This window comes from Pelmatolapia mariae, linkage group LG1 (genome assembly GCF_036321145.2).
Source record: "Pelmatolapia mariae isolate MD_Pm_ZW linkage group LG1, Pm_UMD_F_2, whole genome shotgun sequence".
NCBI classification, from domain to species: Eukaryota; Metazoa; Chordata; class Actinopteri; order Cichliformes; family Cichlidae; genus Pelmatolapia; species Pelmatolapia mariae.
Window position 1 is genome coordinate 39,796,528 of NC_086227.1, and position 21,259 is coordinate 39,817,786.

Sequence of the window (21,259 nt, forward strand, 5' to 3'; positions counted from 1 at the left end):
TCGTTATTGCACATTTTCAAATATATATTGTGATAAATATTTTTGGCCATATCGCCCTGCTCTAGTTATAACATATGTGCCTTGTTTGGATGAAGACATATGAGAGGAAAAGTGATTTTTCTGACACCTCACCAACACATAGCTCACCTGTCCCGCGCCTGGACAAGCTAAAAACGATTTCCTGTATTAACAAGGTATTTTGACAATAAGTCAAAAGAACTTTTATTAAAAAACGATTATGAAAAACAAAACATGAGGTCATATAAAAAGGATTTGGTTGGTTTCATGAACTATAATAATAACTGTGTCCTGTGTGCTTTAGTACAGACAGCTGTTGTGTGTCACAGCAGCTGTAAATGTCTGCGAGCTACAAATTACTGTTTTTGTGAGAGAACTCATTTCGTTTCTTAATGTTTCGTTTACACAATTCAACAAAACTTTGTCGGCTGTTCCCAAAAAATGTCACAGCAACATTTGGCAACCTTCACAGTTTGAGTTATTATTTACTGTTGGAGCGGCGCTCTGTCGTCCTGCATGCTGCAGGAGAGGGGGGACAGAGGTGCAGGGGGGGGCTGCACAGCAGGAAACATGGACGGGTCTGAAAGGTGAAGCCAAAGCAGAAGCGCCTTTAAGCTGCGTTCTTTTTACTGTCCAGCAGGGGGCGACTCTGCTCACCTGATTGCTAACTGAGGAGTTAATCTAGTGTCAGCTCTTACTGAATAAAACTGATAAAGCAGCTGTGTATGACAAAATGTTGTTGCCCTATCACTACTGTTAGTTAGATCCACCCCTCGCATCACGGATAGTTACTGACCCGTCATCATCACCCAATGAGAGCGCGATGTCCTCACAATCTGACCTGCCTCTCGCTCAGACACATTTTGGTATCTTAAAGTCGACCTATTCTGCTCATTTCCAGCTTTGTGTACTTTGTGTTTTTGACTCTGCTATCGTAGCTTTGCATGATTTTACGAGCTCAGCAGCCCATCCTCGGTCTAAATAAGCCCTTTTAGCCCGTCCCGCTTTGAACAAACATTCTTCCAACTGCCAAACACCAGGTTTGAATAATAAGATGTGCCTGAGATGACCGTATTCAGGATATCAGCTCTCTATGACATCACACAGATGTAAGAGTAGAAAAAAAACAAACAGTGATAAACAGAGTTCAGAGTGTTCCCAAATAGCAAAATTGGTATGGCCTGGATCTGGCCCACACAATGTGCTTACACATGGCCCACATACCGCAAAGAATGACGGCCCTTTGGGGGCCCAGATCTGGTTTGCCAGAGGTGGCCCACACATGGGCCAGCACAAGGCCAGTTGCAGACACACTGCTGGCCCTGTGCTGGCCCAGAACAGTTTCAGCTCTGGCCCCAAATGTCAGCCTAATGTGTACCTTAATCAAGCCATGTAATAACAACATGTGCCGGAACATAATAGTGCAAAAATAACATGACGAAACTCTGTTCAGAGTTTACACTTTCTGTAAACTGAGCGCTTCCTGACTACATTCACACTCCTGACATGCAGACTGGAGGAGCCAGGGATCGAACCCCTAACCTTCTGATCAGTAGGTGACCTGCTCCACCTCCTGAGCTACAGACACCCAGGGGTAAACATGAGTAAACCCTCACTAGGTTTTGGATAAAGTGTACACTCACAAACCTGTCAAACCTGCATTTGAAACATTGGCTACCATAGCAGTATAGTATTGCAACATGGCATTTGGGTCTTCTAACTGAAATAGGAAAATAGGAACATAAACAGAGCCATCATTGCCAGACCCGCACTCTGGTTGACATACACCCTGCCATGACACCAGTCAGTCAGAAGTGCCAGCTTGATGCCGGATCCGGTCCAGACCTGTTTTCTAGGAGCCTGGGCCACAGAAACCAAACCACAATCAGGCCAGATGTGGCATGCCATCGCATAGACAGTGCCATCTACGCCAGGCCTGGCCCACATCTGGATGACATACCACTTACCATGCCAGAAGTCAGCCAGCAGTGCTGGCTTGACACCAGATCCGGGCCAGACCCGTCTGCTATGTGAGTTAGCTTTACAGTACATGCACCGACCTCGTTATTAGAGATGCCGGCCATGTTCGATACAAACACTCATGACTGGAACAGGAAATAAGGAGGAGTGCACGGATTATGGCCAATTTCCTTGCTTTGCTTGAAAGGACTGCACACTCGACGCACACTCGAAGCCAAATCACATTAAATGTTATCATCTTGTTGACCTGCATTTGAGCAGGACCCAGATTAACCCTATGTGGAAACCCTTCAGCAGGCTAACCCAGATTAGAGACGCAGGGAATCTTTTAATCTTCACATCACCAGGAAGTCTTGGACAGCCACAGATTACATCTTTGATATCACCCGAAGAAAGTCCAGAGGTGAGCATGTGTGTGTGTGTGTGTGTGTGCGTGTGTGTTTACACCCTCCGCTGCACTTTAAGTGAATCCTAACACAGCTCTCTCTTCAGATAATTAAGAGATACTTGAAGATATGAGAACCCTGGAGAGAGCCATAAATAGAGCACAGGGGAGAGCGGGTGCTGGAGAGATGCTGGATTAATTGAGGGCGAGCTGGCCCTCGCCGCCTCATTGTGATCCACTTAAAGCTATAACCAAACCTTCCGGAACATCTTATCAGACCGACGCTGCAGGTCACAGGAATGCCGAGCGGCCGAACTGAATACAGAGCAGCCCGCGGCTCCTGTGGGACGAGCGCTCAGTGAAAACACTCAAAGCTCAACTTGTTCAGCTGCTGTGAAGCAACGTGCTGAGCCGCTCTGCTGTATTTCACAAACGTGCATTTCTCACCGACACGTGAAATCATGAGTGAACTTTCAGGTGTGAAAAGCCAATCGTCTTCAGTCTGCTTTCTTTCTAATGTCCAGCAACGGCGACTCCTCTGGTTCCTATTCTATTCTGATTGTAGAGAAATGCATGTGAAAATGAGCCTCTGCTCACCTGATCTGCACACCTTCCTGATGACCTCACAGTCTCAGTCTGTAGTTTCAAGTCTTACTAATTAAAACACGATGAGAGCGCGACTTTTAGTCCCAGCAGAGACAAAAAAGGTGATACAGCAGGTATGTGTTACCGTACAGTGGCAGTCAGATCCACACCTCGCTTTTCACGTCTCATTTGAAAACGGTGAAACAGCTAAAACGTTGCGTTTTAAAGCATCGCGGCGAGATTTCAGTAGCCGATGGAAGACGTCACACACACTTGGTTTCTGCCTGATCGCTGGAGGTCCCCCTCTATAACTGTGGGAGCTTCTCCTGAGAATATAAAACACCCTGAGACGACTGAGACGGCAAAATCAGTCGTGGTCTCATTATCGGACGCTAGCTTTAAGTCAGGGAAAGCAGCCTCTTTACAACATTTTCACAAATAAAGAAGCTTCCTCTGCTCTTTTGGACATAAAGGCAGATATTCAGAGTAGCTGCAGGATTACTGCAGCTCACAGGTCCTTTCTTTAGACAAACTAAAAAAAATCCAATTATGCTTCAGTCGAGACAAACGAGACAGAGATGGAGGTGCAGAAGAACTCGTTTATCACAAAGGCTGAGGTGGAGAGCCGATGATCGCTCTGACTTACTGCATCGCAGCTGTTTTCTTACACCTCATTTCACTTCTGAAGCTATTATTAAATATTCTGAAAAATAAATCCACGCTTGTCTGGCTTGCAAAAATATGCATGCTTATGCTTCCTGAGCCACCACTCGCTTTATTTTCTGGTGTGATTTCGACTTTCAGCACTTTAGTTTTCATATGTCCTCAAATTATCTTCCACCTCTTTGCAACATGATGCAGAATTGTTGCATGGAAGGCTGAAAGCAGCGCGGTCAGAATATTTCCATCACGATGCTTCGAGGCTGGTTTGAGGTTCTTCTCGTGAAAAGCTGCCTTTGGTCTGCATCAGTCTACTGTTAGTGCTGTTTGGTCACGTTATCTTTGATCCATCTTTCCACAGCACTTTATTCCCAAAGCTCTTTGCCTGAATATTCACTGGCAAACTGCAGTTTTGCTCTAATGTTCTTTTTGGACAGCTAAAGCTTTTTCCTGGCTTTCCTCCTCTGCTGCTCATGTTGTAAGAGTTACCTGCAGATCCTGTGATGACTATCTGGAGGTCTTGCATCCACCACTCTTAGGCCATTTTCGCAGTCTCAGACTAGCACAGGTTTAAAACTGTGCCGCTTGTAGATGGTTTCCGTCACAATGACGGGGGTAAGATGGCCTTCATCGATGCTCACCATCCCAACGACTAAGAGCTCGGGTTATGAAACGAGCTACTACGAATGTTTTAAAGGGAAACCTGGAGATCCTCGTGGACCCGCCCTGCCCAGGACTCTCCATAAAAACTGTACCTAATTAAATTTGTTCTGTCACCCATTTGAGATCCTCTCCTTGTGCATTTCCACTAAGCCAGCATGGCGGGTGAGGAGCAAGAGCAGGAGTATTTTAGGAGAATTTAAATTCATGGATTTAAAGGTGTGACACAAGTTTATTTGGCTGTCTCACATTTATCAGAGGCACTGACTGCAGGGACACTGAAGGTTTGTTTGTGCCATTATGAGAGGCTCTCCACAGACGGGAGGCGTGGGGTCCCATGAGGACACGGTGTAACGGCGTGCACCCCTTACATGTCGTTAAAGAGAGGTCTGCAAAGGTTAGCATTTTATTAGGGAGGCCTGGAGAGCTTTTACTGCTCATCAAACACAACAAACTCAGCTCAGAGCAAACAGAGAGGTCGCTGCTGACGTTTAAGAGGCCTGAGACAGAAGAAAAGAAAAAGTGAGGAGACATAAACAGAAGAATGAGAGGATGAGGAAGAGGAGAGATTCAGCCCAGCTGAATGGCAGAGGCCCGGAGCAGAGGAGAAACAGAGCTCACGGCTGGGAGTGAATGGCCACACTGTGTGTATGAAAGAGCTTTTCAGCCTCCTCCCAATCAGCACACACACACACACACACACGAAGCATGTAACTGTGAGGGTGAAGAGGTGACCCTGACGGCAGTTTGTGTGGTGTGGGCAGACACAGGGATCTTTTCACTCCTCACCTTTAGCTGAAATACCAGAGCTGACACTGAACCTGAGCTCCAGGAGGATCTGTGTGTGTGTGTGTGTGTGTGTGTGTGTGTGAGAGAGAGAGACACTCTGAAAAGGCTGCAGAGATGCAAGGACAAACACCCGAGCATCTTGATCACAATACAAACAACGATTATTTTTTTTAACCTCTTATAGTCTCACATGTGGGAGATCTTTGTAGTCCTCTGCATTTAACCCACTCACTCAGGGAAGCAGTGGGCAGCTACCAACCCAGCGCCCGGGGAGCAGTGTGTAGAGACTTGCTCAAGGGTAGCGCAGGGCAGTCATTCGGTGGATTCAAACCCCCGACCTTCCACTGATGGGGCGACCACGCTACCTACTGAGCTATCCCTGCTCAGTATTGCTAGTATACTACTTTAAATACCTCATACTTAAATGCTATATGTTTATTATTTAGCTGCTTTTTTAATATTTTCTTTCTGGTCTTTATTGACGGGGAAGAATCAACAGGAAAGCGGGGGGGGGGGGGAGGACACACAGACCCGATCCCGGGCCGGGCGCTCTCATGATGTGGCACGCAGGCGCCCGCTCGACGCAGTGAGCTAAGCAGGGCCCGTTAGTCAGCTGCTTATGAGCTCGCAGGGAAGGAGGCAGTGGGTTTCTGACTGTGACCAGTTTCTCAGGTTCTGCTATCCAAGCAGCAAACTGATTATCAGAGCCAGGTGGGATTAAAGCACTCACCTGTGCACACAAACATCATCGTCATCACGCTGATGTTAAGCTCATTGTTAGCTTCACCTTCTCTGGATAGTTTTTACTGTGTAATCAGTAATCTGAGACAGTAGGCGGCTGTAAAGGTTCAACTGTTGTATTTGATTTGAACTTTTTGTGCCTGACTTCAGAGGGCTGCGTGGGAACGAGCAGCAGCTCTTTGCACCTACAAAGATGTCAGAAATGTCACATTTACACAGCGTATATACAGACGGTACATGGGGTCTGCTGACCCCACCAAATGCACAGCGTGGTTAAACCTGAGCCAGAAAAGGTGCAGACACGTGTCTTTATTGCCACGGTTACGGCTCGCTCGCTGCTCAAGAGAAGCGTGGCATCAGCGGAGTCCCACAACCATTTTTCCTCACGCTCGCCTCGCTGACGTCTGCTTGGAAATGATGCAAATGATAGAAAAAAGCCATCAGGCTGGGAGGGTCCGGCACAGGCGCCGGTTCACACAAGTCTGGTTTTCATATAAGTTATTGTGTTCAAAGTTGGGTGTCTGCAGCCCACGCCTTTCACCAGCTGAGAACATCTTTCACAAAAGCAAAAATTATAAATAAGCAGAAAGTAGCGTCTGATTTGCTGAAGTACAGTCGTCCTCCATCTTGCTGAAAGTCTTTTCCCTAAAGAAGTCGTTGATTTGGATGTTTTCTTACTTTTAACGCTCGTTTCAAATCTTACACCAAACATTTTAAAGGGGATCAAATCTGGTTTTTGATTGGCCCGTCCTATGACCCTCCGTTTCTTCCCTCTTTGACACAGACAGGTGCAGAGACTAAACCTGGATCGAGTGTCTGTGTTGTGCCGTGGAAGCTGTTTTGCTAGCGTGGCTTGGCTCCACATGCCCCATTACAGGGAAAGGTTTCTGCAACTCAATACAAAGTGATGATGAACTGTTTTAACCCTTTATGTCATTGTTGCTGTAAGAGAAAGAAAGACAGAGCTGCAGCTCTCCGTCCTCCGTGTGCATTTTATTAAAGCTTACTCTGCGGCTCTCCTGAGCTTTCCATTCTTACTTAAACACATTTATGCATCCCCTGATTTTAACCTTTATCTGTAACACTGCAATTACAAACAGCTGCTTTCTAGTTGCTCCTTTAGGAGGTATAAATCCAAGGCAGCGGAGCAGAGAGCGGTCAGGGACACCGCAGGTTAACGAGTCAACGGCGAAGGTAAAAAACAATATGAAACTTAATAAAGCCACACGTGAACCGGCTCGGTTCCCAGCCAGGAAGGAAGGAGAGAAAAGAGGGAGGAAGGAGGTTAAATAATAATAAACCCCAGAACTCCAATTGAGCAGAAAGACGTGAAAAGATAACCACATTCCCGTCGTAATGAATCCACTACTGAATAATAAACACGAATCAAGCTGCGGATAAATAATGACCCGAACGCTGATGCTGATAACAGCTGACCGCATGGTCAAAATTACATTATTCCAGATGGATATCTTAATTGTTCCTGCTCCGGGTTTGGGTTTCCTTTAAACAGAGCTGGCTCTGAGTGTGGGGGACCGGGAGGTGGGATGATTGACACTGAAAGCCTGTTCCTAGCTTTGCTGCTGTTGTTAGCGAGGATCTAATGGACTCTAATTTGTCAAAGTTTACTGAAATACCAACCCCAGCACAGGCCCTGGTGTCGGCTGCTTCTCCACAGCACAGACGAATCAAAGCTCCCCGACGACATTCTGCCCTCATGAGACTCGCTTAGCGCTTAAAGAGGCCCTGCTCATGCAGAGCCATGAACCCATCCCTGATGCACACCGTGATAAGAGCAGCTCCGCAGGCTCGGATCGCAGACAGTTTTGTTCTCATTAGGCTTTGCAAACTGGGGATTCCTGGCACACCAGCAGCTACAGAGCCTCTCCGAGTTCACGCTTTGCTTATTATGCAGCTGTTAAATATCAAATTCTCATCTTCTTCTTAGAAGATTCACTTCTTTTCACACACACAGGACTGCGACACAGAGTAAATGCCAAGAGGCGATCTAACATTTGTGGTGAACACTGAGACACAGATATTCTATCTTTACCTGCTTTTTCAGTCCTAATGGACTAAAACTTGGAGGCAAACTATGGTGGTCCTTTTTAGGAAGGGGGACAGGGGTGAGTGCTCCATTTTCAGGGCACTGCAGAGGAGTCTCCCCCTTAGTAGAACCTCCAGTGGAACACTGGGGCACCTTACCGAGTACACCTGAGGGTGCGTGGGAGTTTGTCAAATCAGTCTGTAGGTGTTTTGTGTCCTGTGGAGGGTGCTATGAAGTTCTACCCTTCACTGAATCATCCTTGTTATTAATCTCTGGCTCTCATCCACAGCATGTCTTTATCCTGTCTTCCTTCTCTCAGATTCAATTCAGTTTTATTTACACAGCACCAAATCACAACAACAGTCGCCTCAAGGTGCTTTATACTGTAAGGTAGACCCTACAATAATACATACAGAGAAAAACCCAACAATCATATGACCCCCTGTGAGCAAGCACTTTGGCAACAGTGGGAAGGAAAAACTCCCTTTTAACAGGAAGAAACCTTCGGCAGAACCAGGCTCAGGGAGGGGCGGGGCCATCTGCTGTGATTGGTTGGGGTGAGAGACAAAAGACAGGATGATGGCCATATATGATAGGGGGTCATATGATTGTTGGGTTTTCTCTGTATGTATTATTGTAGGGTCAACCTTACAATATAAAGCAGCTTGAGGCAACTGTTGTTGTGATTTGGTGCTGTGTAAATAAAACTGAATTGAAATAGTTCTTCTGCTGCTTTATCGAGCGATAGCCTTCAGCTTGCATTAACGTGGTTTGCAGCCGAGTGCAAAGTTGCTAAAGCTGCATGTAAAAAGTGAGCATGTAGTTTAACTGTGATGACAACACAGCACACTTTCTCTCCTCTCAGTCTAAAAGACGAGCTCGGACCCTGCCTCCTTCTCAGCTCCACGTCTGTCCATTTATGGTGTGAAGTGGGTTCAGAAAAAGGAAAGGTGTGGAGGGAGAGAGACAAGTGTGCTCTTGAAGCTGACGCGACAGAACTCGTATCACTTTCTCCCAAACCTCGTGCTATAACAAGCCGGACTCTCCCTCTGTGCCCTTTTCCTTCCAGTCCTCGGCTCCTCTCTGCAGTTCCTCCACCTCTGTCATCATTTCTACACACAATGGCAGCAGCAAACTGCATTCCTCACAGCCATACCTCATAGCTCGCTGGCATCACAGACAATGCTGTTTTCAGAGCGGGGTGAAAGAAAGGGCTCGGTGATTTCGTCCGGTTGTTGTTTGTGAGCACAGGGGCTGGAGGGAGGAAGCTGGTGTGGGTGAGGAGGGTGGGGATGCCGGCCGGGTGGGAGAGATGGAAAAACTCAGAGTTTGTGATGTAGGTGAGCTGCATTCGAACAGCTGTCCCCACACAGAGGTTGAAGGATGACAGGAAGAGGCTGGTACCAGGAAGGCCGGGCCCAGAGGAAGCAGACCAACAGGCGCTCGTTCTGTCACTTTTTCTTTTACTTTCTCCTTTACCCCCCCACTTTGTTCATTAATCCCAAAGCTCTGTCTTTCTATTGTTGCATCCCCCCCCCATTGTATTTTAGTTACAAAACAAAGTGCTGCACAGTATCAGTGATGAGACGGGGGTACGTTAGGTCAAACCCAGGAAAAGGAAAAGGTCTGAACAGCTGAAGCTCTAAATCTTACAGCACGTCAAGAGAAACACCCGGACAGTGAAAGGCAATCAGGCGTGATTGTGATTCCCACATCTGCCTGTGATAATCCATGCAGCCAGCCAAGCGTGCACCAACCCTCCGCCACCAGCACCCCCAGTCTCATTTACAGCCAACTGCCCCCGCCTTACGTCCACCGTACCCAAACTGCTCCTACACCCTTCCCTTAAAAAGTCAGCTTCATAACGGAAACTTTGTATTTCTGGCAGATAGAAAAGAAACGACACTCACAGTCTGTGGAACATTAACATCTCAAACACACCTGTTCGCTCTCTCCACTGACCCACACACTGAAACTCACACTGCCACTGATTCATATAGAGAAGGTCCCAACGCAAAAAACCTTTGCTGATAGAAACACATTTAAAAAACAGACTGATCGCTTCTGTCGTCTGACTGTAGTGAAGATGAGCTGAACTAATGTGAAAACAGAAATGAGCGGACACCAACGGGTCTGAGAAGGACAGCTAACACAGTTAACTAGAAGTAACTGACAAACAGATGGATGACTGAAATAGGTAACACGGGTCACACGTGCTGACGTTCCACGTCCCAATTGTTAGTCTTGGTAGCCGGGGATCGGTCTGCCAGGGCCTCCGCTGATACATATTGCACCCACGTTAGCGTTACAGTTGCAACCACTGACTTTTGGAGCCAAGACAGACGATGAGACTGTGAGGCGTTATCAGCTAATGCTAGCTAGCTGCATCCATAGACTGTAAAGGGGCATCAAAATGCTCCAACAGCACAAACACGATCCAGAGGCCCAGCTCAGCTACCTGTGTCACCATCCACCTGTCAGTCAAAGAGGCCACGCCCCTAATAATACAAACTTTAAGCCTTAATATAATTTAAACTGGTGAGTTAAAGAAACTGTGCAGTTATTATAAAGAGGGAATTATCTACAGAGACCAAGCAGTTTGTGTATCAAGCTAAGTTTTAACATGGGAGTCTATGGGGACTGACTCACTGCTCCCTCTGCTGGACGTCAGTGGTTCCACGGTAGCTTAATTTTGTATCATATACAAAAACATCAAATCAAGCTCATTTTTTGGGTACTTTTCAGATGTCAAAGTGTGACCACACACTTTCATTTTCACAACACTCGATCCATTTTCTGACGATCTGTTTGTGTTCGGTGAGTTTTAGCAGAGAGACGATAATGAATGATCGCATGGCTAATGTGGTCACAGAGCCACGAGTACGACCTGGGCATTTCTCAGAGGGTTCATCCATCTGCTGCTCCAAAGACACCAAATCACCAATCAGTGCAGTCTGCAGCCAATCCACTCATATCAGCTGACTCCAAACAGTGCCAGATGCATTTGTAGAGCAGTTTGTACTGAAGTTTATATAAATTTGAATGGTGAATCATCAAAATAAATCCAAGTGTAGGACAATGACAGCCCACAGCCCACAGGCTGTTGTTTTTCTCCCGGGAATGTGTCGCTTTCCTGGGATAAAAGATGGTCTGAACATTACTCTGCAATAACGGCGTGTCAGCTCGTCATCGATTACCTTCTGCTAAAAGCACCTTCAATATAAAAGCAGCATCTGTGGACCTCACACATCTCTCAGTCTTTATTATTTACACATTAGAGTCCTGCAGCTGTGGTACTAATTAGATCCTGTCAGCAGCAGCAGGTTTGCACTGAGCACTGTCGGCTTTTTATGGGATTTTTGCAGATCTGAGTGTGTTTTCAGACTCAGATAAAGGAGCAGATGGTGAAAAAGCACTGTGATAATAATCAGTCGGACACGGGCCACTGACAGCAAAGAGACAAATTCATTTGGAAATGTGCTGATGTATTAATCAGGAACAGTCGCTCTCTCTGATGTCGCTGTCAGCACAGTTTGTATCTCATCTGATAAAGTCATAAAAATGGAGCATAAAGAAGAGTATGATGGTCGCGAGAATTACACCCTGACTGGAAGGACAATGATGTGAAACGGGAAGACCAGAGCAGTAACAATGCCCGTGTTTGCTGCGGTCACACGCGTCCACCCTGACGTCACCCACTGGGTCTTAGAGCCTTTAGACTGTCTCCATCTTCCTGTTCTGAAACTGAATGACCTGAGCAAACGCTGGATCCTCTCTGACTCTAACAGGACTGAGGAAGGACCAAGGGACGTTTTCCCATACGCTTCTACGCAATTGATCTTATTTTTTACAGGAAGAGGACTCGCCCCCGGCTGGCCACGAGACAAAATGCAAGTTTAAGGCTTCAAACTATGAAAAAGAAAACTCACATAAACCCCAAATAAAGTCTAAGAAACAAAAAAGAACGTGAGAAATGTTTGGGTCCCAAACTGCCAAACTGCTGACATCACATTTTGGAAAATCATAAGAGGTTTTTGATTGATGGTGTACATTAATTTATTAATGATCATCACATAAATATGCTGAAACAATGAGCACGAGGGTAACTTCCAGGGTCAAAAAGCTGCAGCAGAATGATTCTATTGAATTTTGGAAAGAAATTAAAGCCGTCAACAATCGTAACATGCCTCTGTCATCCAGAATTCATGGGAAAGCATTATGGGGACCCTGTAAAATACATTAAAAGTTTCTGACAATGACAGTGTGCTTATTAGACCAGATGAAGTGAGTTATGCTCTTGAGAAATTGGCGGTGAACAAAGCATGTGGCCCTGACACAATAACAGCAGAACATCTGAAGGGAGCCAACAAAAAGAATCTCAGCTTTACCTTCATCAGCTTCTCTGGACTGCTGCTTCTATCCAAGTGCTTCCTAACCAACATTCACACATCCATACTCCCGAGGACGCATCGGAGGGAAACCTGGGTTACTCTCCTGCCCGTGCAGACTGAGAGCAGCCAACAATCTTCTGGTTTACTGCCACCCCATCTATCCGTCCGTCCATCTGTCCATCCATGAATCAATCCATCATCCATCCATCCATGAATCTGTCCATCTGTCCATCCGTCTGCCACCCCATCCATCTGTCCATCCATTCATCATTCAATTCCATACATTCATCCATGAATCCATCCATCCATCAACACCTTAATAACTCCGTATGTTATTTATTAAATTACCAAAGGTCTGCTCACTATGAGATCTAATTATGGAAGTCAGACGGAGCAGAGTACATCCACACTCTTTGAGTAACCTACAGACTCCAATAAGGTGGGATAGTGTCGCCTGTTCTCTTCATCTGTAATCGAACATTAAAAAACAGAATGCTGGCTGCACGATGCGGGAGAGCCGTTTAAAACCCGTAGCTGAAGAAGTCATTGTGCCGTCTCGCAGCATCTGAACCTACTGTAAGCGACACGGGGTGTTCCTCACGCTTCTGGAAACACTGGAAAACGCAGTGACGATGGCACGTTTGTTTTTTACTGTAAACTTTCTCCAACACATGCAGCAGTTTAGCTTTATACTGTGTAGCTTCTAACTGTTAGACATCCATCACTTTATAATTTGTCCTGTTTGTCACAGCTCACATCTTGTACTGCTGCATTTTATGCCCAACCGTGAGTAGTGCTGTAGGTAGCACATCAGTCCTCTGCACAAAAATCCACCTAGCAGCCTGCACATTAAACCTTAACATATTTATAAATCTTTGGTTTTTCTTTTGTACAGACACTGCGACTGTCTCCAGTTCAGCTCCACCTACAAAACATTTAAAAAAGTCATGCTGCTGGAGGTACTTGAAAGGCTTTGATTGATGTGTGCACAGGCCGGCTGACTTTTCCTGATTTTCACCATTTTACACCAACATGTACGGCTTTTACTGCATCATTTCTTTCTTATTCAATCGGCTTCATTTTATGTTTAAAAACATAAAAGCATAAATTTCATCTGTCTCTATGAGCAGCCTGACTAAGCCTTCAAATCTAAAGTCCCAGTTCACCAGAATAGCAAAGCGATCAATAGTAAACACTGCAAGGTTTGAAGTCCCAGTGCCCTGAAAATAGATGGAACAAATATCCGTTCTTCCCTAAAGGGTTCAGGCACAGCAGGGAACTCGGTAACAAAGTAAAAAATACAGCAATGTGTTTGTTTTTCCTCTCGCTAACACGCCAACGGGTTCCAAATAAAGACCTCTTTGCAGAGCTGATCATGGAGAGCACCGGGTCCACAGCAGCCTGTTGTCAGGGATTAACCAGCTACTATATTTGCCAGAGAAAATCCTGCGCTCGCTATTGCTTCATATAAGGAGGTGACATTTACCCCAGCTCGTGTACAAAGACTGCAGCCGGCTCCCCGCTCTGCCCGGCAGCCTCTCGACCTGTGCAAACAATTTGATTTGGACGGGTCAGCTCGAATTAAGCAGCAGAGCTAACGTCAGAGGCTGTGTGCACAGCGCGTCTGAACCCTGACTGGGTCGCTCTGATTGGCTCCATGTTTTTGTGCACCAGTGAGGGTGGTGATCTGCAGGAACATGATGTAGGTGGAAAAAGCAAAAAACTATCGTGACTGTATAAACGTAGAATAAAAGTAGAACACTCTGTCCACACTGTTTTCATTACCTGGACACACGGAAACATGAAGAAGATGAGGACAGTCCTGCAGAAGGTAAACGACTCCATCTTCATCTGGGTTTGCCCCCCAAATCGGGGTCTCTGTGCCCAACCTGTACAGGAAGTGGAAATAGCAGCAGTCAGCAGCTACCAGTGAACAGGGCCGGGCTAAATAACTAACAAACCCCAGGGCAAAACCTTCCTGTGGGCCCCACAATTTCATCCACAACACTCAGTGTTTCCCACATGTAGACTTTACATCAGGACATTCTTCTATTAATTTTTATGTTTTCACTGAAATGACCGACTTACTTGATGACAGTCCTTTTGCTCTTATTTTGAAAATTTAGTTGCCGCTAACCAGTTAGCCCAGATCCTTCCTTTCTCACGTCTCAATCCCGAGAGTCTCTCAACCCATGGTCGGTTGGAGAGACTCCACAGACTACAGCTGCTCATGATGATGGGAGTTGTGGTTCTGTGAGCAGAGCAAGAACTCCAGTCACAGTAAACACACGGAGGCAGGGCTGAATCTGCCCGAAGAGACACGGGACACTCAAACAGGGGCACAGTTACTGCGTCCCCCTTCATCCCTCTGCCCTCTGCAATGAGACCCCGGCCTACACCCATCTTTTATGTACAGTCTATGTTTTGACGTTGTTGTACAGCTTAACTCTACATCACTCCGTTTAAACCTCCACCTAACTACAGTTTTACTTCTCTTATCAGATGGAGCCTCGCTGTTGTGAAGGAAATAATCACCGCTTCCGCTCGATTTGCATTTCTTTGTTGCCTTTGTGTTGTCGCCACACAGATCATTTAAACTAATTACCGCACACAGAGTGAGGAGGGTTTGCACGGCTGCGGAGCATCGGGGCCACTTTCTCACTTTGCCTCATAATTCATTTGGAATTAGTCGATGACAAAGCTGCTTGTAATGCCCGACAAACGTATCGATCCATAAAATATTCAATGTTCAAACCTGGCATCGGGTTACTCGGCCACGGCTTCTTAAATAGATATAAGTGCAAACTCGCGCTCTGCGGACAGAACATCCAATAAACCCGCAGTCAGCAGAAAATGAATAATGATGGAGAATCCCAGCAGCTGCTGTGATGGTCTCTGTGAACTGAAGCAGCAGCTCTCGCAGGCGCACACGGGCGCACTCACCTGCGCATTTGCGCCCCTCCGCGCGGGAGTGTTGCGCACTCTTTCCAACTTTCTAACCGCGAAGCGACGCGTCCGCACGGCCGCCCTGTGCTCTGGCTTCGCGCGCATCAGCAGCGCGAGCCCGGCGGGGCGGACGTGGGAGCGACCTGCGCGCGTGGACGCGTCTGAGCCGCGCCGCGTGGATTCGTGAAGGGGTAAACGAACACCTTACCTCCGGGGGAGACTCGTCCTGCGCTCCTATGCGCTCCTATGGAGATGCACCATCGGGGGTACTCCAGTCCGCCTCGCACCGGGATCCGGTCCCGCCAAGTCTGTCCGAAGTCCACACCCCGAACCAGAGACCGAAACGACCCCAAAGTACTGAGAGAGCCGCGCGGCGGGGCTCCGTGCCTCCGGGAAAGTGTCTCCGGGCTCCTAGTGGCGTGCAGCCTGCCTGCCTCGCTCTCACTGCCGAGGACCAGCGTGAAGCAGCACATACACGAGGCTGCAACTTCCGCTCTGGCCTTTCAAAATAAAACCCGTGGCCCCAACCCTCCCGTGTATGTGTTTTTTTTGGGGGGGGGGGGGGTGTTAAAGGTACTTTCTGCAGTCACCCTCTGCAGAATTCCACTTTCACCACCAGGGGGCAGCGTCTCAAAAAATATCTTTCATTGCACATTTTTTCTTCCTGAGTTTCAGTTCAGGAAAAGCTGCAGCTGTTTGAGTATCTTTAACTGTACGTACATCTACAGCACAGCTTCATTTATCGAGGCTGACATCCGTCACTGCTCTGACACACACACACACACACACACACACACACACACACACACACACACACACACAATGCCTTAACTTTGATGTGTGAAGCAGATTCATTTTCTATGTATTAATGTATCTAGACTAGATGTTTGAAGGCTTCCAGTATTTGTTACTCATGTCCATTTCAGGGCCCACCGACTGCATTTGGACCCAGAGAGAGAGAGAACATGCAGACTCCACACAGAAAGGCCAGAAGGTGGATTTGAACCCAGGACCTCACTGTTGTGAAGTAACAGTGGGATTGTGGCCATGTCCTTTTATTTCACGGGTGATTAAAACGTGCTTTATATCTGAAAGGTAAAATCGACTCATTTCCTGTAGAGCCCTGCTTGTCTGTGGTAGTTTGACACTGAGTAGGCGTCTGATAGCCAAACCTCTGTGTTCCACATGTAAGGAGAAGTCATCTTCATCTGCTCTTTATCTTATTATTATTATTAATAATAATAATAATAATTCAGATTCCTGGGGTTTAGGTGTCACCGCTGACTCATCAACAAAACATTCATTAAACTTAATCTACAGATTTGTTGACAGACAAAATTCTTCTTCTTCTTCTGTTTTTTGGTTTTGTTTGTTTGTTTCTCTTGTTTTGCTGTGATCTACACAAAACACACAAATATGAAATCTTTGACCACGAGCTCAGAGTGAGACAAAACATACGTGTCAGAAATGAGCTTCCTCTGATGGGTGTCCGGACTCTCCGTGAGAGACAGGCTGCTGAGCTCGGCCATGCAGAGCCACTGCTCCTCCATGATTCAGGTATCAGACCAGGATACTGCCTGAGTACCTCCTGGGTGAGGTGCTTCGGGCATGTCCTGCTATGAAGAGACCCCAGAAGTGATGTGGATTGATGGATGGACGGATGGACGGATGGATGGATGGATGGATAGATGGATGGATGGATGGATGGATGGACAGATAGATGGATGGATGGACGGATGGATGGAGGATGGATGAATGGATGGATGGATGGATGGACGGATGGATGGAGGATGGATGAATGGATGGATGGATGGAGGATAGATGGATGGATGGATGGATGGATGGATGGATGATGGATGGATGGACAGATGGATGGATGATGGATGGAGGATGGATGGATGGATGATGGATGGACAGATGGATGGATGGATGGATGATGGATGGATGGACAGATGGATGGATGGATGTTGGATGGATGGATGGAGGATGGAGGATGGAGGGATGGATGATGGATGGATGGACAGATGGATGGATGGATGTTGGATGGATGGATGGATGGATGGATGGATGGAGGATGGAGGATGGATGGATGGATGGATGGATGATGGATGGATGGATGGATGGATGATGGATGGATGGATGGATGGATGGATGGATGGATGGATGGAGGATGGAGGATGGATGGATGGATGGATGGATGATGGATGGATGGACAGATGGATGGATGGATGTTGGATGGAGGATGGAGGATGGAGGGATGGATGATGGATGGATGGACAGATGGATGGATGGATGTTGGATGGATGGATGGATGGATGATGGATGGATGGATGGATGATGGATGGATGGATGGATGGATGGATGGATGGAGGATGGAGGATGGATGGATGGATGGATGGATGGATGGATGGATGTTGGATGGAGGATGGAGGATGGATGGATGGATGGATGGAGGATGGATGGATGGATGATGGATGGATGGATGGATGTTGGATGGAGGATGGAGGATGGATGGATGGATGGAGGATGGAGGATGGATGGATGGATGATGGATGGATGGAGGATGGAGGATGGATGGAGGATGGAGGATGGATGGATGGATGTTGGATGGATGGATGGATGGATGATGGATGGATGGATGGATGGATGATGGATGGATGGATGGATGGATGGATGTTGGATGGATGGATGATATTTGAAGTTTTTTTGCCATTATCAGATTTTTCAGGCCACTGCACCTGATTCACTTCGACTACCTCTGACTGTTTGGTGGATGATAAGCTGCACTTAAAGGTAGATTGTCTGAGTGCCATGTTTGTGTCTTGAATGGCCTCTGATTCATCTCCCCACCGTTAAGAAAGAGGATCAAAGTGTGTGTGTGTGTGTGGACGGGTATTAACATCTTCATGGGGACCAAAAATTGGTAGTTTACTATACTTGTGGGGACAATCAGCCCTCGTGGGGACCACGAGTTTGAAGGCATTTTTGAGACTCAAAATGTGGTTTTAGTGTCAGGGTTACAATTAGGTTATGGTTAGGTTTAGGGTCAGGGTCAGGGTTAGGCATTCATTTTTGATGGTTAGGGTTAGGGTAAGCGGCTAGGGAAAGCATTGTGTCAATGAGATGTCCCCACAAGGATATAAATACACACATGTGTGTGTGTGTGTGTGCACCACCACTGCTGCTTTTATTATGAGGTGCAGAGCAGTAGCTGGCACTGTATGAAGGGATAGTTTTGACTTTGACTGATGAGAAAATCGGAATGTTTCAGTCACAAAATGAGCTCAGCGTCCGGCACAGCTCCGCTCTGAGGAAACACCGTCTGAATACAGGAGGTAAACAAGCTGAAGGATGTTTTTATGATACATGGCGCTGGCAGCTAAATTCAGCTAAAACTGGATCATTTCCTGAAGCTGCTAAGAAAGACACTTGACATTTTTGGTTGAATCCAGAAAAAAACTTTTTTTTTTATTAGCATGAAGGTGTTTGTCAGAGTTTTAATTTTTTGGCAATCTTCCACTCTGGGGAGAATACAGCTACAGCATGTGTTGTGTTGAAGCGATATCAACTGAAGTTAAATAGGCAGAGCTGTACTTTTATGTAATTCATGTAATTCCATTTTGCACCACAAGGTGCAAAATAAGTCACCTTTGTTTAACTAGATCAGGGGTGGGGGAACTCCAGGCCTCAAAGGCCGGTGTCCTGCAGGTTTTAGATCTCACCCTGGGTCAACACACCTGAATCTAATGATTAGTTCATTACCAGGCATCTGGAGAACTTCAAGACATGTTGAGGAGGTCATTTAGCCATTTAAATCAGCTGTGTTGGATCATGGACACATCTAAACCTGCAGGACACAGGCCTGGAGTTCCCCACCCCTGAACTAGATGAAGTCCTCCCAGATGACTGAGCTCTTCACTCTAAGGGAGAGCTCTGACTCCCTTCAGAGAATCATTAGCATTCCTGTGTTTGTATCTGTGATCTGATTGGTCAGTCTCTACCCACAGCTGATGGTCATAGATGAGAGCAGGGACAGAGACCGCAACAGAGCAGTCCAAAAAGCACTTGCTGGAGTTCGAAACCAACTGGAAACAAGGTTTTACCAATGGTGGAAGCCACAGAACAGAAGCCTTCTTCAGGTCCACAAAACACATGAACTGGTGACTTCTTAAATGGTGCTTTTCAACACGGCTGGAGTGCTCAGAGTACTTTATGCATGCCTCATTCGTCCGAGCACCCTTTCGTTAGGATGTCACTGAGAGAACGAGTGCTTGGGTGCAGAAATACTTTGAAGGTAGCAGACAAAATGATGAAGGTTTAAAATAGAGCCAAAATCTGATTTCACTGTTTATTGTTCTGAGGTGACGTCATCCAGAGGCAAAAGAAAAACAGCTTCTCCTCAACAGTGTGCGATGGAGCTGTGGCGCCCCCTGCTGTCCACACAGCATCAGTGCAACAAGTTCAGAAAGCCTCTGATAAAAATAATAATCCTATTTATTATCATGACGTCATGCACAGTCTCCCTGACTCTCACTTTGTGTGGGTCAGTTATGTTAAGGGGGGGGGGGGTCATGCTTTATCAGCGGTCACATGACTCAAACCAAAGGCGTGAACGTTCAGATTTTTATTTGAAGAGCGGAGAAACTCGACTGTTCCTTTAAAGGTGGTCTTGTGATGAGCGACAGCAGCTCTCAGCTTCAGGCAAGTCATCTCTGTCAGCTGATGTCCAGCAGGAACCTCACTTCCGTCAAACTGGACGCAGACACGCATGAAACACCGGAAGTTGCACATGTGCGCCTTCACAGTAAACTCCTGTATCACGTGTTATAGCTTGATTTCAACCAACAAGTTTGAGATCTGTCACATTCATCATATGCACGACTAACAAAAATATCACGAGAAGTTACCTGGTCATCTCTGAAGCAATCAGCATAATAATAATGGTAAAAAAAGTCCATATTCATCAGGGCTCGAACCACCAACCACCTCCTGAGCTGCAGCCAGCACGAAGCAAGCCGCTGATCAGAAGTTGAGACTCTGGAGCTGTGAAACGCTTTGTGGCGTTTCAGGAAATCTTTATGAATCGGTCACGTGGTTACGTGGACAGTGACGTAAAAGAGATTTAAATGCACTGTGAAATCTTAAGATTTTGCTATTCTTTGAAAACAGGTTTAATAATGGTATTCGTCTTGTAAGTCAAGTATTCGATAACGTAGGCTTATTATACAATTACTCCTGTCCAGATATAACATCCCAGTATCCCCAAAGGAGTTCTGCACCGTCTGGTCTGTCCATGATGTTTAGAAATACCTCTGTCTCCCCACATCTGTCCTTGTCCCGCCCTGAAAGAGTCTCCTTTAGGTCAGATTCGTTTCTCCTCTTGTTAAGGTGTGAATGACTCTTTTTCAAGAGTCTCTGTTTCTCCATCCATTTCTTTCTGGACTCATTTTGTCGAGGACACTGACTGGAAAAAGGTTTTGGTCTTTGCCACAAAAATTCCTCCTTACTAACAAAGTGAAGGAGATTTCATTTAAAAATATAAGAGCGGTATAGATACATTAAGCTCCCAGAGACCTGCTCGCATTTATTTTGGTCTTGTACCTTTACTCAGGTTTTATGGAAAGATATCGCTACTTTCATCTCTAACAGAAACAAACTAAATTTGTACTTTTTTTTTTTAACCTAAACGTGTTATTTGGTTATACTGACTTTAGTGAGAAAGAGTCTAATGCTTTTGAGCTCATTAATCAAACACATCCATAATCTATGTGACTACAATTTGTTCCTCTCACAACAAGATAGCTTTAAAAACCATTAATATTTGTAATATTTTAATGTGTTTTTGTAATTATTCAGTCACTGTATCCCTCGCATTTTCCCATTTTAATCTGTATTTCTATCCTGTTTGTTTAATTATTCATGCTGTTCCACTGCATTACAATTTTGCACGTGTATTATACCTGTTGTTAAGTTTCTGATGAAATAAAGTTGGAGAAAAAAAATCTCAAGACTTTGTTGCTGGTTTTATTTTGAAAGGTCAGCCGGATGTACCCTGCG

At 46.1% G+C, this 21,259-nt stretch overlaps 1 protein-coding gene across 4 annotated transcripts in view; it reads right to left on the reverse strand.

Annotated features, from left to right (window-relative positions):
• The window catches only part of adamtsl3 (ADAMTS-like 3), a 196,988-nt gene extending 181,334 nt beyond the window's left edge, over positions 1-15,654 (reverse strand). For 2 of the 4 annotated variants that reach the window (XM_063480955.1, XM_063480932.1), the window contains exons 1-2: positions 15,012-15,033; positions 14,042-14,145 (exon numbers count right to left, since the gene is read on the reverse strand). In XM_063480955.1, coding sequence (XP_063337025.1) covers positions 14,042-14,145; positions 15,012-15,018 — 111 coding nt within the window. In that variant the 5' untranslated portion in view covers positions 15,019-15,033. Of the gene's footprint in view, positions 1-14,041; positions 14,146-15,011; positions 15,034-15,199; positions 15,216-15,410 lie in introns of those variants that run through there. The other 2 variants (XM_063480938.1, XM_063480946.1) reach the window with 2 other exon arrangements.
• Positions 15,655-21,259: the final 5,605 nt, after the last annotated feature.